The 17443-nt window shown below is 33.5% G+C and overlaps 1 protein-coding gene across 4 annotated transcripts in view; it reads left to right on the top strand.

The window, feature by feature from the left end:
- The window catches only part of LOC140449787 (probable multidrug resistance-associated protein lethal(2)03659), a 74857-nt gene extending 57783 nt beyond the window's left edge, over positions 1 to 17074 (top strand). For all 4 annotated transcript variants that reach the window (XM_072543134.1, XM_072543133.1, XM_072543135.1 and 1 more), the window contains 4 exons: positions 1836 to 1986; positions 5620 to 5850; positions 9823 to 10334; positions 16474 to 17074. In XM_072543134.1, coding sequence (XP_072399235.1) covers positions 1836 to 1986; positions 5620 to 5850; positions 9823 to 10334; positions 16474 to 16941 — 1362 coding nt within the window. In that variant the 3' untranslated portion in view covers positions 16942 to 17074. The remainder of the gene's footprint in view (positions 1 to 1835; positions 1987 to 5619; positions 5851 to 9822; positions 10335 to 16473) is intronic.
- Positions 17075 to 17443: the final 369 nt, after the last annotated feature.

Genomic DNA, 17443 nt, shown 5'->3' with positions numbered 1-17443 from the left:
AAAAATGATCAGGGCGACTACGTACATACCCAGGAAGAACTAGACAAAATCTGGACAGATTATGCTTCGTCCCTCTTTGCAGACAACAGACCGAATCTGCCAACTACTAACCTATCTACAGAAACTTTGTCCGGTCCTCCGATTATTCGCGCCGAGGTGGAGTACGCTATAAAAATAGCAAAACTGGGCAAGGCCCCTGGACCGGATGGCATTACTACGGAAGCCCTAAAACTGTTGGATGATGACAACATCGACACTCTGGTAACAATCTTCAATGCCATATATGACACCGGCCACATTCCAACGGATTGGCTTTGTTCAACCTTCATAATGATCCCTAAATCACAAAGAGCGACAAGGTGCAAGGACCACAGACTGATTAGCTTGATGAGTCATTTACTTAAAATATTTCTTCGCATACTCCACACAAGAATGTTCAGAAAACTAGAAGAGCTGAGCGGCGAGACACAATTTGGTTTCAAGAAGGGACTCGGGACGCGCGAAGCATCATTCTGCTTGAATACCCTGGTACAAAACTGTATGGACCAACGAAAAGATATAGTCATCACATTCCTCGACTACGAAAAAGCTTTTGACACCGTAAAACACGATGAAATAATAAAAATGCTACACAATGCTGATATTGATGAGAAAGATATAAGAGTTATCCAGAATCTCTATTGGAATCAAAAGGCACGTGTGAGGCTGAACAAATCAACAAACACAGAGGAATTCGAAATTTTACGAGGGATGCGACAGGGGTGTATTTTGTCTTCTATGCTGTTCAACCTCTATGTGGAGAATGTTTTTGCAGAGGCACTTGAAGGCACTGATTGTGGTATAAAGGTCAACGGGTACCCGATAAATAACATTCGTTACGCTGACGACACCGCAATAATCACAGATAACGAACATGATATGCAGTTGATACTAAATAAAATAAACACCACAGGAAAAACATATGGCCTGAAGATAAATGCTGGAAAAACAAAATGCATGACAATAAGAAAGGGCGCATTTTTCAGAGTACAACTGCACGTAGATAATGCTCCAATCGAGCAAGTGAAAACATTCAAATACTTGGGAATGATGGTGAATGACCAATGGGATCCTCAACAAGAAATAAAATGCCGTACCGAACAAGCAAGGCAAGCTTTTCTTAAATTTAAACCGCTACTTTGTAACCGCAATCTTTCCTTCAATCTCCGTTACAGAATGGTTAAGTGCTATGTATGGTCCATATTGTTATACGGCATGGAGACATGGACGTTGAAAATATCTTCCATTAACAAGTTGGAAGCCTTCGAAATGTGGACCTTGCGAAGAATGTTCCGCATACCATGGACAGATAGGGTGAGAAACGAGGAAGTCCTAAGAAGAGCAAATACTGAGAGAGAATTGCTCAGCTTGATCAAGGCACGAAAGATTGGATACCTGGGCCACATCCTGAGAGGGGAAAAATACGCAATCCCTCAACTAATTATCCAAGGGAAGATTGAGGGCAAGAGAGGAGTAGGTCGCAAACAAATGTCGTGGCTGCGAAATATAAAGAACTGGACAGGCGTAACTAACACTGGCGAACTTTTGCATGCCGCAAAAGACAAACGTCTGACCTTAAGATAATTCGCCAACGCACTATAGGTGCACGGCACCATAAGAAGAAGATATTTTTATTTCTGTGTCAGGTTTACACCTGATTTACACTCAGGTTTAAATATTATGTAATTCTGATATATTTTGGGCACATGTGACCAGCGTTTATCGTCCTTAAGTTTAAAACATTGACTGATCCTTTATCTTTACTTTTTTTAAAATTATTTAATTCCCATTTTTAGATTGGTCTTAGAGTAGCTTCAATCTGCATAGTCATCGGTAGTCTGACTTATTGGGTCATGATACCTACCATCGGCATAGGGATACTGTTTTATGTAATGAGGATAATATTTTTAGAAACCAGTCGAGATGTTAAGAGAGTGGAATCAGTTAGTAAGTATAAAAACAGTATAAAAATTTATAGAACAAAACCAAAGAAAAATTGCAAAAATTAAAAGACAAAGGACGACAAAAATAACTAAAATCGTTGAGAGTATAGCAAGACAGTGGTTATTTATAAGCCATCTATCTATCTATATAAGGATTTTTACAGCTGTCGCCTCCTTCCTTTTTTCACCCAACGTCTCCAGTCCTTTCTGTTCTACCATTCTCCATCTCTAAGGTCTCGTCTTTTCATGGCCTCGTCCACTTCATCCCTCCATGATCTTCGGCGTCTACCTCTTTTCCTCCTTCCTATTGGGCTCCAATCCGAAATCTTTGCTATCCACCTTGTATGATCTGTTCTTGTCACATGACCATACCAAATTAAACGTTTTTCTTCGATGTAGCTGAGTATGTCTTGTTCTACTGCCATTCTTCGTTTTTCTTCTCATTTCTGATGCGATCCATTTTTGTCACTCTGCAGCTTCTTCTTATGAATTCTTCTTATTTCAGTTTCTATGATTTTGGACCTGTTTCGTTTATTTATTACCCAATTCTCTGCTCCATAGGTCATTATACTGCGTACCAAGGTGTTATAAATTCTCTTCTTTGTATTTCTGGTAATCTGTCTATCCCACAGTACCCCGTTCATTTGTTTAATACATGTTCTTGTCTGTGTTAATCTGCTGGTTATCTCTTGCTTGGTGGTTCCTTTTTTTTGAGAGTATGAATCCTAAATATTTGAATTTGTTAGTGCCGTTAATTTCCCTATTATCGTCCATTTCCAAGTTTCTCACTGGTTCTTGCTCTGTTGTTAAATATTTGGTCTTTTCTAGATTTATTTCCAGTCCATTTTTTGTGTATTCCTTTTCTAATTTTTGGAGCATATAGCACAGATCTTCTTCATCTTGAGCCGTTACCACTTGGTCATCTTCAAAGCTTAATGTGTACAAGAAGTTGTCCCGGATTGGTATTCCCATCCCTTTACATTTCCTTTTCCATGGTTTTAATATTTGTTCGAGGAATATCTTGAACAGTGTCGGAGATGTAGAGCATCCCTGCAATAAGCCTTTTGAGGTCTTAAATTCGTTGGAGTATATTTCCGGTTTTAACTCTTACCTTGTTGTTGTTGTAAAGGTTTTTTACGGCTTCTATTAACCTCTGAGTAATTCCGATTTCCTTCATCGTATTCCATAATTGTTTTCTGGGGACCTTGTCATATGCCTTTTTTAAATCTATGAATGCCATGTGTACTGGTCTATTTTTTGCCATTTTTTTTTCAATTAATTATTGGAGTGTATACATGTGGTCTATCTATCTTCCTGCCATGAACCCCGCCTGATCTTCTCCGATTTTATTTGAGATATATTTTTCCAGTTTTTCTTTCAGTATTTTTCCATATAACCTGCCCATACATGCTATCACACTGATGCCTCTGTAGTTCCCGCATTTCTTCTTATCTCCCTTTTTATGTATCGAGGTTATATATATATATATATATATATATATATATATATATATATATATGCTTTGGACCGTTCATCTGGTATTTCGTTCAGGATTATAACGTTACTGAACATTTCGTGTATAATTCTGTGTAGTTTGTCCGTTCCGTACTTAATTAGTTCATTAACGATTCCTCCTGGTCCCCCTGATTTTTTGTTCTTTAAAGTCTTTATGGCATCCTTAACTTCGATTAACGTTATCATCTGTTCTTCATTCTGATTTTGTTGTTGTTCCTGTTCTGTGTCTGTCTCTATGAAATATGGGCGGTTTTCTGTGAGTAGTTCTTTATAGTTAGTAGTCTTCCCACTCTTTTTCTGATATGTATTGTATTTGGACCTTTTCGTTGTTATTCTTCCTTAAAGATTTCAGTATTTTCCAGGATTCCGAATTCCTTGTTCCTACTATGTATTGTTCAATTTATGCACATGTTTCTTCCCATTCTTCATTCTTTTCTTTTGCCCTTCTTCGTTTTACTTCTCTGTTTTTCTCTTTGTACTTCTGTGTGTCTTCTGGGGGTTGGGTGCTCATACTTTTCATATATAGAATTTTCTTCTCCTCAATACATTTTTTGGTTTCTTTGTTTATTTTTACTTTGTGTTAGGTATTTCTTTTCTCAAGTTTCCCCAAAGCTTCTAATTTCACCTTTTTTATGCTGTGTTTGACGTGCTCGTACGTTTCTTTGACGTTTCTGAAACCGAAATCCTGTAACTTCTGGTTTAGTCTTCTCTGGTATAGGTCCTTTATGGATTCCTCTTGAAGTAAATTTATGTTGAACTTCATTTCTTCTTCTTTCTGTTCATTTTCTACTTGGTCTTCTTCGTGTTCTTTCTTCCTTCTAGTTTGGGTGTTCAACGTGTAGGGAAACCCCATTTGTGAAATTATTAATCGGTGGTCAGTGCCACATTCGGCTCCTCTCTTTACTCGTGTATGTCTAATTTTGATAGTACTACTTTTGCTGACAATTATGTAATCGATAATGGATCTGAAGTTTCTCGTTGTTTGTAAATACGTGTATTTATGTATGTCCTTATGTCTGAAAAAGCCGTTAGTAATTTTCAGATTATTCAGTTCGCACAGGTCAATTAGTCTTTCTCCATTATCGTTTGTCAGATCTTCTCCAAAACGGCCTATCGAGCTATTATTTTGTCGTTTCCCTGTTCTTCCATTTGGGTCCCCTGCTATTATTATTTCTTGTGTTGGTCTCACTTTTCCGATCTCTTCTTGTAAGGTATCCATGAACTGATGAGTGAACTAACAAAAGTTGTAAACAGTTTAAAATCTATAACTCTTGTTGTATAATATTTTTAATATTACCTTAAAATTAATGGGAAAAATGAAAAAAATTGCCTTTTTTTCGATGTTTTATTTTTTAGTTTTGATTTCTGTAAAAACAATTTAATTTTGATGAAACTGAGCGAAAATTTACTTTAAAATGTTCTTAATTATGGCAACTTTTTTAAGATCCAAAAATTTTTGAGATATTCGTATTTAAAAAAAAAAGTAGCTCTTTTTTGGAAGAAAATTTTTTCATGACGAAATTATTTTTTTTTTACTTCGGCTAGAGGTTATTTTCTTTGCTGAAATATTTAACTTTTGGTAAAATTGAAAAACGTAATGGTTTATATTTAAAAAATACGTAAAAATGACTTTTTTTATTTAAATTTTTGCGATTTTTCTGATAATTTGTTTAAAATTGACACAACGCGTCAACAATAGGAACCTCACTGTTATTTTGCCACGAAGGGAAAGTTTTCAACTGCAAAGTGCAAAGTACCAATGAACCAATAAATTCGGCTCACAAAAACCTATGTTTCTTTAACAATAAAACACTGAAAACTTTTGTTTTCAGCACTTCCACAAAATCTGTTTTAAATTATTATCACTACAGCTTCTTCGGCCAGAGTGCCTTTCTCTGGCCAAAACAGCTGTAGTGATACTAATTTAAAATAAATTTTGTGGAAGTGTTAAAAACTAAAGTTTTCAATGTTTTATTGTTAGATAAGATTAATTTTAATCAAGTAACGGTCGAATCCATCACAACTATGTTTCTGTTGTTGAACTCATTTTCGCCCAATAATGTAGTTTCATCATTTTTCCCGTCTACTCTTCATATATATATTTACCCGTTGTATATTTTAGCACGAAGTCCCATCTACACCCATTTAACAGCTTCACTACAAGGACTAACTACGATTAGGGCATTCAAAGCTCAAGAAATACTTAAAGAAGAATTTGATAGGTTCCAAAATCAACATAGCGCTGCATTTTTCATGTATCTTGGAGCCAATAGAACATTTGGGTTCTGGTTGGACTTTATATGTGTAATATACATTACTTTGGTTATACTCTCCCTGATTTTCGTCGAAAGCGGTAAGTAACTATATATACTGATATTTTAACAAAATTAATTAAGTAACACATTATTCCAAATATTATCGTATATATTTAAAAATATTATCCATTTTAGCCGTATTGTATTATTCAATTTGTGATAGCTGATTTGATGATATATAAAAAATATCCGATCAGATGTTATGCAACAAATTCGTTACACTTCCCTTGCTCGATTTATCAAAGCCATAGCAAAGCTCTTGCTGAAATTTATAAATATTTTGCACATTTCGTACACCTCAGACAGAAAACGACAGTCGTTATCGTTTAAGGCTACCTAAACAGATGGCGGTTTTTACAGCTGACCACTGGAGAAGTGGAAATAGTAGGATATATTCACTGACTTCTCGTTGTATGAGTTTGTATTTACCTGACTGTGTGAAGATGTAGGACACAGAATAAATTACACACGGAAAGTTTGAGGAATTGTGCTCCTTTCGCCATTTATTTATATTATATTTTTCATTTCTCTATTGGAATATATTCATTGTAACTGGGTTAAGACTTTGCCTTACAGGCGGACGACGCCCCTCGTGGTACAGGGGGTGGCTATACAGGGATGAAGTTGTCATTTTTTTTGGAAAAATTAACGATCGATAATATGGCTGAAAATTTGTCTAGAGGAAGATCTTTGTATAACTAGACGAAATCCCAAAGGGCGGACGCGAGAAAGGATACATAAGGGGTGGCGGACAGGGGTGAAGTTGCAATTTTTTGGGACAAAATTAACGATAAGTAATATGTCCGTCATTTTCATGGCTCATAATAATTTAGCCCCTAAAAACCCTAAATCCAAAAGGGCGGACAGCTGGGTTGGTACAGAGAGCCATAAAACGGGGTCAAATGTACCACTTGCCTGCGCATTTTAGATCTCGGTAACAATTTTCAAACTGATTTTATTATGATATTTTTATACCGATTGATTTGAAAATTTGTATGCTCACTTCTTACTATTCTGAAAAGCGTCAAGTAGAGTTTTCCTCAAAATTTTTCAAAAAATTTAAATGTCAATTTAGACGAGTCGCGATTTAATAATAACGTGTAATGTAAATGTAAGTACAATTTACTATTTGTATTGTTTAATTTATTTTTCAAATTATAATAAATATATTCTTCATTAGTTTCTTCCACTTCAATAAATATACACATATTCGGGACAATGCTTTTTAAATGTATTCATTTTTTTCAAATCCTGAGAAAACCAACAAATATTTTTGAAAAATTTAAACGCAGAATCAAAGGTGACATTATTGTCGAGGGCCGAAAGTCCCTTAGAATAAAGAAAAAGTTTTTTTGAATGAGATATTTGAAATTCAAAATCACACTAATTTTTTTTTTCGCCCCTGCAACTTATCAAAATAAACAATATAGAAGTTTTCAGAGACTTTCGGCCCTCGGTAATAATGTATTCTTTCATTCTGCGTTTAAATTTTTCAAAAATATTTATTAGTTTTCTCAGGATTCGAAAAAAAGAATGCATTTAAAAAGCATTGGCCCGAAATCTTGCGCCTACGCTCTTAACGATAAAAACGTCAAAGACCCACCTCTACTCGTTCGTTACCTGTGTCCCTACTTTGATTCCGTGCTTTGACTACGCGACATGAGAAGTTGCCAAATAACTTTGTATGAAGGTTTATTTCTTGTGGTGTTATATGCATTTTATTATTTTTTTGGAAATAAGGCACAATGTGACTTTAAAATAAGCTTATTTTGATGTTTAGATTTTTAATTCGGAAATCGTACTTAAAATACGAATCATTATTAATTTTATTTATATAAAACGATTTCGAAGTGGAAATCAAAATGTTATATTACACTTATTGTAAAGTAAAATTGTGGCACCCAATAAAAAACAGTAAGCTGCCATTTAAATCCATTTCGCCCAAATTTGATTATCTTAGAACATTGTTCAAATGCTAAAAAGACAACAGGTCAAATAAAAACAATAAGTTTGGCAACGTTGAACTTCCTCTTTTTTATTTTATCCACTCATGCAAGTTCAGAGATTAAAAGGGCGGACCTAATATACCTCTCTCTTTTTAAACAGGTGTTTCTCACCCCATCTCACGTAAGGTCCATACCGACCATAAACTTTTACCTATACTATATATATAATATAACGACATGGCCAAGTAGTCCAATGCCCAAAAAAGAAAGAATAACAGTCAAAATTTAGCGCATGCGTCTAGAATTACTGATCTAAATGGAACGTGCATTATTTTGATTTTTACATCATTATTATTTTAATATTTTAAAATAATAATGATGCAAAATTAATGTCCAATCAGAATTTGTAAAATTATAATTAACTAATGAAAAAAAAAATTCAATCAATTTGAAAGTTAAAAAAAATATTGAAAATATCTACAAAGTAAATTTCAAAACTTAGAAAATTGATAATTCCACTATTAAATTGATTTTTAATAATAATTATTTGTAAAATGTTAAAGGAATTCTACAAATTGAATTTTACCTATTGATAAATAGAAATAATATATTTTGTATTTGATTATTAATGTAATAATAAATCAAATTTTTCTTATATCTGAACAACCATTATATATGCAATATAAATTTAAAAACCTTTTTATTGTAATAAAAAATATGTAAAATTACTATTTGTTATACCGAAAATATTCAATAGTTAACATTATAAAATTACTTTAATTTAATAAAATTACTTAACCGGTTTAATAATTAATTTTTATCAATCATCAGATAATTTCAATTAATTATTATATTGAAAATATTTTTTTTTGTTTTTCATTCTAATATCGAACATTTATTCAATTAAAAATTAATTCGTAAAATATTTATATTTAAGAAAAAAATGTGATTTGTAAAGTAAATATAACTTTAGTTTGAAAAAAAAACATTATAATAATATCATTTTAAAACTACAAAATATTCTATAAAGATTCAGACGATGACGTAGAGTTTTATCAAATGTTTTAGAAAAGTTTTTCTAAATTTTTTTTTCCTACCGGAAAAATCGTTTGAAAATTTTTGGAAAAAAATCATGGTATAACTTATACAAAATCAAAAGGATTCTACAAATTAGATTTTACCTCAAAAAATTACGAAAATTTTCATTTACGGAAATTTTTTTGGAAAATTTTGAGGAAAACTCTTCTTGACACTTTTCAGAATAGTAACAGAAGTGAGCATACAAATTTTCAAATCAATCGGTATGAAAATATCATAATAAAATGAGTTTGAAAATTGTTACCGAGACCTAAAATGCGCAGGCAAGTGGTACATTTGACACCGTTTTATGGCTCTCTGTACCAACCCAGCTGTCCGCCCTTTTGGATTTAGAGTTTTTAGGGGCTAAATAATGAGCCATGAAAATGGCGGACATATTACTTATCGTAAAATTTTGTCCCAAAAAATTGCAACTTCACCCCTGTCCGCCACCCCTTATGTACCCACTCTCGCGTCCGCCCTTTGGGATTTCGTCTAGTTATACAAAGATCTTCCTCTGGACAAATTTTCAGCCATATTATCGATCGTTAATTTTTCCGAAAAAAATGACAACTTCATCCCTGTATAGCCACCCCCTGTACCACGAGGGGCGTCCGCCTGTAAGTCAAAGTCTTAACCCAGTTACAATGAATATATTCCAATAGAAAAATGTCATATTACTGATCAGTTCAAAATTTCGGCTGTATCTCTTGGACTAGTAATTCATCAAAGCCGTATCAAAGCTATTACTAAATGACAGAGAAAATTAAGATTGACACAAATTTTTACATGTAAAAAAATTAATTAAAGAAATTCTATTCATGTAAGGTTTTATTTGTGTTTGAAGTGAAATATTTACATTCAGCACCGTTTGTCGCCTCCTTATTTCTGTAATTAAAGTTATTCATCAATATAATAACAGGATATTTATAATGCAGAGTTTTGAATTTTTGCATATATCAATTAATCAAAAATAATATTTTTTAGAAACCTTTGGAGGAAATATGGGTCTCGCCCTTACTCAAATCTTAGCTTTAACAGGAATGTTCCAGTGGGGCATGCGACAATGGTCTGAGCTCGAAAACCAAATGACATCAGTGGAAAGGGTTCAAGAATATGCTGATTTAAAACACGAAGAAGACAATTACACTATTGAACCAGCTGCTACATGGCCAGATCAAGGAAAAATAGAATTTAAAAATATGTCTCTTCAGTATTCGCCCGATGATCCTCCAGTGCTTAAGAATCTCAGTTTTGTTATTAAACCTTCGGAGAAGGTGGGTATAGTGGGAAGAACAGGCGCAGGAAAGTCTTCGTTAATTCAAGCTGTGTTTCGATTAACCCATATCGATGGTAGCATACTAATTGATGGAATCGATACAAAATCTGTGGCTTTGAAGAAGCTCAGATCTAAAATTTCCATAATTCCTCAAGAACCTGTTCTATTCTCTGGAACATTAAGGAATAATTTGGATCCTTTCGATGAGTACAAAGATGAGGTAAGCAAATATTATGTTTACAAGATAAGTATTTCAAAAAAAAAATAAGGACTTAGTTGTAAAAATGTCTATGTATACAGACTTCAAATAACAAAACTTGGTTGGGTGAACATATTCACTAATCCAGAGTCATATCTCCATTCACACACATACATGCCTTAAAGAGTCTTTCTTAATTAAAATGTCTGTTCCAAATTTGTTTAATTTTTTTAACGAGGAGAACAATTAGAAAGAGAAGGATCAAATTGGAACTAACTGGGTGGCTCGAAAGTTTTGACTTTATGAATTTTTTGTTTTGTTTTTTAGTTTGACTGCAAGCTTATGAGATATAGAGAATAAGGTAGTATATATGAAAATTTAGTAATATTAGAATGTGCAATGATCGGAACTGGAAGCTAAAAGACTGAGGCTTCTAGCAATACAATTTCAGGATCATAAGTGGCTCACTGTGGCTAACACTCCGTTGTGGATCATGGTCTGCTGTACCTGCTCACAAAGAAGTCGCCACTCTTGTCGATTCCTGGTAACTTCCCTACATCTTTTAACCTTTAAAATCTGCAGATCTTTTTCCACATCATCAATCCATCTATTTCGTGGCCGTTCTCTACTTCTGGTGCCCTCTATCTTTGAAAATGTTAATCTCTTCATGTATTCGTAATCTGACATTATAGCAATGTATCCAGCCCATCTAAGTCTCTGCACTTTAACGAATTTCACAATATTTGGATCGGTGTATAACTAATATATTTCAAAGTTGTATTTTGGACGCCATAGCCCGTTTCATTTACTGCCCCAAAACTATTTCTAAGAATTTTTCTCTCAAAAATACCAAGAAGCCTTTTATCATTTTGAGATAAGATCCACGTTTCAGCCCCATATATCAAAACCGGTCTTATTAAGGTCTTGTATATACTGAGCTTTACTGCACATTTTATATTTTTATTTTTTAAATGATTCTAGGATCCGTAAATAGTTCCGTTTGCTATTGTTATACGTCTTTTTATTTCGTCGCTTGTGTTTGTTGCGTTTGCTAGCGATCCAAGATATGGGAATTCTTTGACTTGTTCAAAAGTATGGTTGTTAATTTGGATTCTCCCTTGGATATTTTGGGTTTTTAGAATCTAACATATATTTGGTTTTTTCAAGCCTTGTAAAATACTGCACCATGTCTCTGTCTTAGACCATTATTAATGTCAAACAACTTAGGGTTTCTTCTTCAATTATAACGCATGAGCTTAAGTTTTGCATTGTTAGTTGGGTCAACTTAACTAACTTAGATAGGATTCCAAAGTCTATCATTGTATTATATAATGCAGTTTTTTTCACACTGTCATAGGCTGCTTTGAAGTCGACGAAGAGATGGTGTGTATCTATATTATATATAGGCAGAATCTGCCTATGTGCTTGAATTTGATCACCCTTTTTATTCAACGGACATATTATTCCGTTTAGCCACTCTTCGGATACCAATTCATTAAACCATATAAATACTATTCGTTTATGGATTGCTTCAAAAAGTTGGTCACCACAGTTTTTTATACATTTCCAAACAGATTTTATCGATTCCTGGGGCTTTATTGTCTTTGAGTTTTAAGATGGCATTTGAGACTTCTTCTCTTGTTGGGTCTTCACTGTATAGTTGACGTTGTGGATTTTGTTGATTGCCTTTGTTGTAACCTCCTTCAATATTGTTTATATTAAGATGTTCGCTAAAATGTTGTGCCCATCTGTTAAGAACTGAGTATTTATCATGTAGAATTTTACCGTTAGTGTCTTTACAAATTTTTAATAGTAGTTTAAATTCTCGACGGCTACTTTTTAAGGATTTGTAGTCTTTCCTCGTTTTATTTTTATCGAATAAACTTTGTATCTCATTGAGAGTGTTCTGTTGTTCGTATTCCCTTTTCTTACGTCGATGGATACCTTTTTCCTCTCTTCTAAGACGTTTATACTCTTCTTTTTTTCTCTGTGTATAACCCGCGTCGACGGTTTTTTGATATGCTATGTTTTTTTCAATTTGTGGCCATTTCGCACTTATGATCAAACCAATGATTTCTTTTTTCTGATTTGGTTTTGCTCAATATTTCAACCGATTTTTGTAACACAATATCTCGTATATTTGCCCATAGTTGATTAATGTCTTCTTCTTCTTCTACGTTTTCTGTTCTTGTTTGATCTTCCATTTGCTGTCTGTATATCTTTGCAATGACGTGATCTTTTGGTTTATTAATATCGATTGTTTCTCTACTTTTACCGATCTTCTTTTTTAAATTGGATATTCTCTCTTTAAATCGTGCTTTACTAAATAGTGATTATTATCCATTATTATAATTAATGCACGTATTTCCAGCGGGAATCGTACATACTATGCTAATAAAAGATTGATGACATCGAAATTATTAGACAAAAGAACCAAAATGACTATCTACAGAACACTGATTAGACCCGTAGTAACCTATGGATGTGAAACTTGGGTAATGACGAAAAAAGATGAAGCCCAACTCAGGACATTCGAGAGAAAAATACTGAGGAAAGTATATGGCCCGTTACAAGAGGAAGATGGCACATGGAGAATCAGGAGAAACGACGAGGTTAATGAGTTAAATGAAGGTTATGACATTGTAAGATTTGTGAAAAGTCAAAGACTGTCATGGCTGGGACATGTGCAGAGACAAAACGATGCAAAAACAACAAAGAAAATGGTACAATGGAAGCCCATAGGAAGGCGAAAAAAGGAAGGCCCAGAACGAGATGGTTGGATGACGTGGAAGACGACCTGAAAACAATGAACATAAGACAATGGAGAAGAAGGGCACAAGAGAGATCTGAATGGAAGGACATAGCCAGACAGGCAAAGACCCATCCAGGGTTATGATGCCAAAAGAAGAAGAAGAAGAAGATTATTATCTATGTTTGCTCCTCTAAAGACGTAACATCTAGTAAGTTAGAGCAGTGTCTTGCATCGATAATTATCTATTTGGTTAATTGTTTCATTATCAGGAGATTTCCAATTTCCTTTATGTATATCTCTATGGGGAAATCTTGTTTCAGCTATTACCATGTTCTTAGATATTGCAAAGTTTATGATTCTAAGACCATTATTATTAGAGTCTACGTGTAGGCTTTCTTTTATGATGGTGGGCAAAAATATATTCTCTCTTCCGACTGTGGCACTAAAGTCTCCTGCTATTATTTTGATGTCATTTTTTGGGCACTCATCGTACTCTCGGTCTAGTGCCTTATAGATTATGTCTTTTCTTCATCCTCTTTTTCATCCGTTGGAGCATGGATGCTAATAATGCTAATATTAGTGAACTTTCCTTTAACACGTTAATCGCCCAAATGAAGCAAAAAATATCCCACCCCCAGGCCCAACTTAGTTTTTCTAGTAAATCATTAGGTTTTTACCTCGGATATAATGTACTGGCTGTTATAAAGCGCTAGGTTAAAAAAGTTCTCTAAAAATGTATTTTGAAAATGACACACACCCTACTTATGGGTTTCAGATCCTCTGACGACCGAGCACCGCGAAACCCGAGTATCGGTTGTCATTTTTTTTCGAGTTATAATAAGTCTGTGTGTGCTAAAATTGCAGTTGTTTTGTTTAGTCTACAATCCATTTGTTGAAATTACGGCGCGTAATAAGGTTGGTTGTAAATTATAGAAAATTGTATTGTGTTTTGTGTCGTAAAATGGAAAAAAGTTACTAAAAGAAGCAAGAGAGACTTTTAAAATTATGGAATGAGTTATTATCAGACGAAAAACAATAGACTTTAGACTTCATAGATAATACTTCAGATGATTACTTGCCCAGTAATTCATCATCAGATATTGAGTCTGATGAAAGTGCATTGAATTTAGAAGCAAGGAAGAAAAAATTAAAAAGGTAATTATTATGTGAAACATATCACCAAAAAACTTATTAACTTATTTTCCTTTTTGTTGTGTTTTTACGGCCTAAGGATTAAATATTTGTATGTAGTTCAGTTCTAGTTAACCATTTTTAAATCTAAATAAAACGTTTCAATCTTTCTACAACTATAGTTCAACCTTCAGGATTTTTTGAAATAAAACATAATTACTTTTAGGTTCCCTATAAAAGCAAAGATTTCTATTGATGAGCTTCAATGATGAAACACTGGTACCCTTCAGAGGAAAATTGTCATTCAGACAATATATTAAAAATAAGAGGTTCAAATTCGGAATAAAACTGTAGAAACTCTGTTGTAAAGACGGCTATATATACGATATCAAAATATACTGTGGACAAGATAAAAATTCAGATAAACCTGCTACAGTTTCGACCGTTTTATCACTTATGTTGCAACTTTTAGATCACGGACGCATTTTATATACCTATAGATAATAATTACTTTACTAGTGTCGCATTAGCGCATGAACTACAAAAGCGTAAAACGCATCTTGTCGGTACTTGAAGGAAAAGTAGAAAAAATAATCCAAACGATGTAGACCCAAAAATTAAATAAAGGAGAAATTTACGCAACAGAAAGTAATACAGTGGAAGTTGTTTTAAAATGGCAGGATAAACGTGATATTCTTTGTCTCAGCACTATTCATACTGACACAACCACTAACATTCATATATCTATCCGATCAGTTGAAATCATATTTTTCCTCTTTGCGTAAAGGGATCAAATGGTATAGAAAACTTCCATTTGAAATATTACTTGGCTCAGCAGTAGTAAACGCTTTTATAATATATAAAATGGTGACAAAGGCCAAAATTTCAATTACGGATTTTAGACAGAGCATTGCTCTAAGTATGGGACAAATGCATGAAGTGGATGTCGCGAAGGTGCCGGAAAATGACAACATAAAGCATATTTTACATGAAGTTGCTTCAAAAGATCGTCGAAAATGTGTAGTATGTTATGCGAAATTAAGCGCTGAAGAAGGCCAAAAAAGCGCTCAGAAGAGGGACCAAAATCAAAATTTTCATGTGATGCTTGTAATAAGTTTTATTGTTTGTCATATTTTTTTGACGTTCACGATTATTCTGTATAATTAATAAAAACTGTTTGTATTATTTAATTAAAATAAAAATGTTTTTTCATAAATCCTTATAATTTAAAAAAAAAATCTTTAATGATAGTAAATACATAAAAAGTGCCAAGCTCAAACACTAGTATTACCTCCCAGGCCCATCTGTAAAAACTCATATAGACAAATGGGTTTCGAAGCACCGCAGTTGGGTTACAGGCTTTTATGTTAACGCTAGTAGTGAAGGTTGCCCTATGGGTGTCGGGGCGTGTATGACCATAGGATCTGAAACCCAAATGTCGGGTGTCGTGGCAATTAACGTGTTAAGTCTTATTTGACATATTCTATGATCAACAGCTTTGAAATCAATTACACTATATTTGACCTTGCTGCTTACAATAAATCCGGTACCAAATTCGTGTCGGGTAGGATATCCACTGTAGTAAATATTGCAGTTATTATTTTCCAGAATGCCTGAGCTAGTCCACCTCATTTCCTGTAGGGCAATGATATCTGCTTTGGCTCTACAACTTGGCTCTATCAATAATAAATCAACAAATAAACAAAAAGTTTATTGACGTTTCAATTTTCACTTCGGAAATCGTTCTCAAAATACAAACATTAGTGAGAACGATTTCCGAAGTGGAAATTGAAACGTCAATAAACTTACTTTAACCTTTAATTGTGGCTTATTCCCATTTAAATAGTAATTACTTTAAAATGCCACAAGAAATAGCTTCAGAATAATATTTATTATTTTGTTAAAATTTGACAGGTCTGTCAAAAGTAAACAATGTATTCTCTGTTAATACGTCAACAGGTGGCGTAAGAAGCAAAAATAATAGTTTATTGAAATATTTGAATATAATATAATAACATTTTAGAATCACATTATTTCTTTATTTAATTTCTGTCGTTTACGCATAAGTAAAAGTTTTCTTTTCTACAAGAAAATTTACAGTTTAAATACAAAAACTTTGCTATATTTATAGCGAAAAGCCTTACATGTAATTATATAAAAATAATATATTCATTGCATATTATTGATCCAATGCAAGTTATGTAAACCTGAAAATCATTTATAACTTTTTTTACTTTACTTTACTTTCCTTTACTTTAAAACAAAATTTTTTTGTAGGTGTTATGGAATGCTTTAGAACAAGTAGAACTCAAGAGTGCAGTTGACGACTTACCAGCCGGTTTAGACAGCAAAATGGCAGAAGGTGGCTCCAATTTCAGTGTTGGTCAAAGACAGTTAGTCTGCTTAGCGCGAGCTGTAATCAGAAATAACAAAATACTGGTATTGGACGAAGCCACGGCCAACGTCGATCCATACACAGACGGTTTGATTCAGACGACAATAAGAAAAAATTTCGACCAGTGTACAGTATTAACCATAGCTCACAGATTGAATACAATTATGGATTCGGACAAAGTTTTAGTCATGGATGCTGGAAAAGCAGTGGAATTTGATCACCCACATACACTTTTACAAAATAAACACGGTGTTTTCTATTCATTGGTTATGCAGACGGGAAAAACCACGGCTAAAACTTTGATGGCGATTGCAGAAGAAAGCCAAATAAAGAAACACGATAAGGAATGATTATTTAATCGCAGGATTTATTTTTGCCAAACAAAATATTTTTTATTTGATTTTATTTTTATTTATTGAGTGATAGAAAAGTGTGTATTTAAGTTTTATTTTTAAGTTAGAATTATAAGTACAAATGAAGAAAATAAAGATTTTTTTTTAATATTCGTTTACTTTTACTCTAAAAAACATAAAGCTTAACACCATATAGATTTGAGATTTGAGAGAGATATAGAGAGAGGGAGAAATAGAGAGAGATAGAGAGAAATGAGTCCGCTAGATGCAAAACTCTGTATTTGCAAAAATTGTAAAAATTGAGTTTTAGCTGACAGTTATTTGTCACATGTTATAGCTATCTGCTGATGTAGAAATTCAGCAGCAAAGTAAGGTATTTACTAATAAAAAGGCATTAGAAATCTTGAATCAGACGCAAAACTCTGTATTTGTCAGCCTATGCCAGTTGCATAACTGTGTAATTGCAATTGGCCAATCGCTTACATTGTTTGAGTCACAT

Source organism: Diabrotica undecimpunctata, chromosome 9 (assembly GCF_040954645.1).
Source record: "Diabrotica undecimpunctata isolate CICGRU chromosome 9, icDiaUnde3, whole genome shotgun sequence".
Taxonomy (NCBI): Eukaryota; Metazoa; Arthropoda; class Insecta; order Coleoptera; family Chrysomelidae; genus Diabrotica; species Diabrotica undecimpunctata.
The sequence above is the reverse complement of the archived record's forward strand: the minus strand, read 5'-3'. Positions and strand labels throughout refer to the sequence as shown.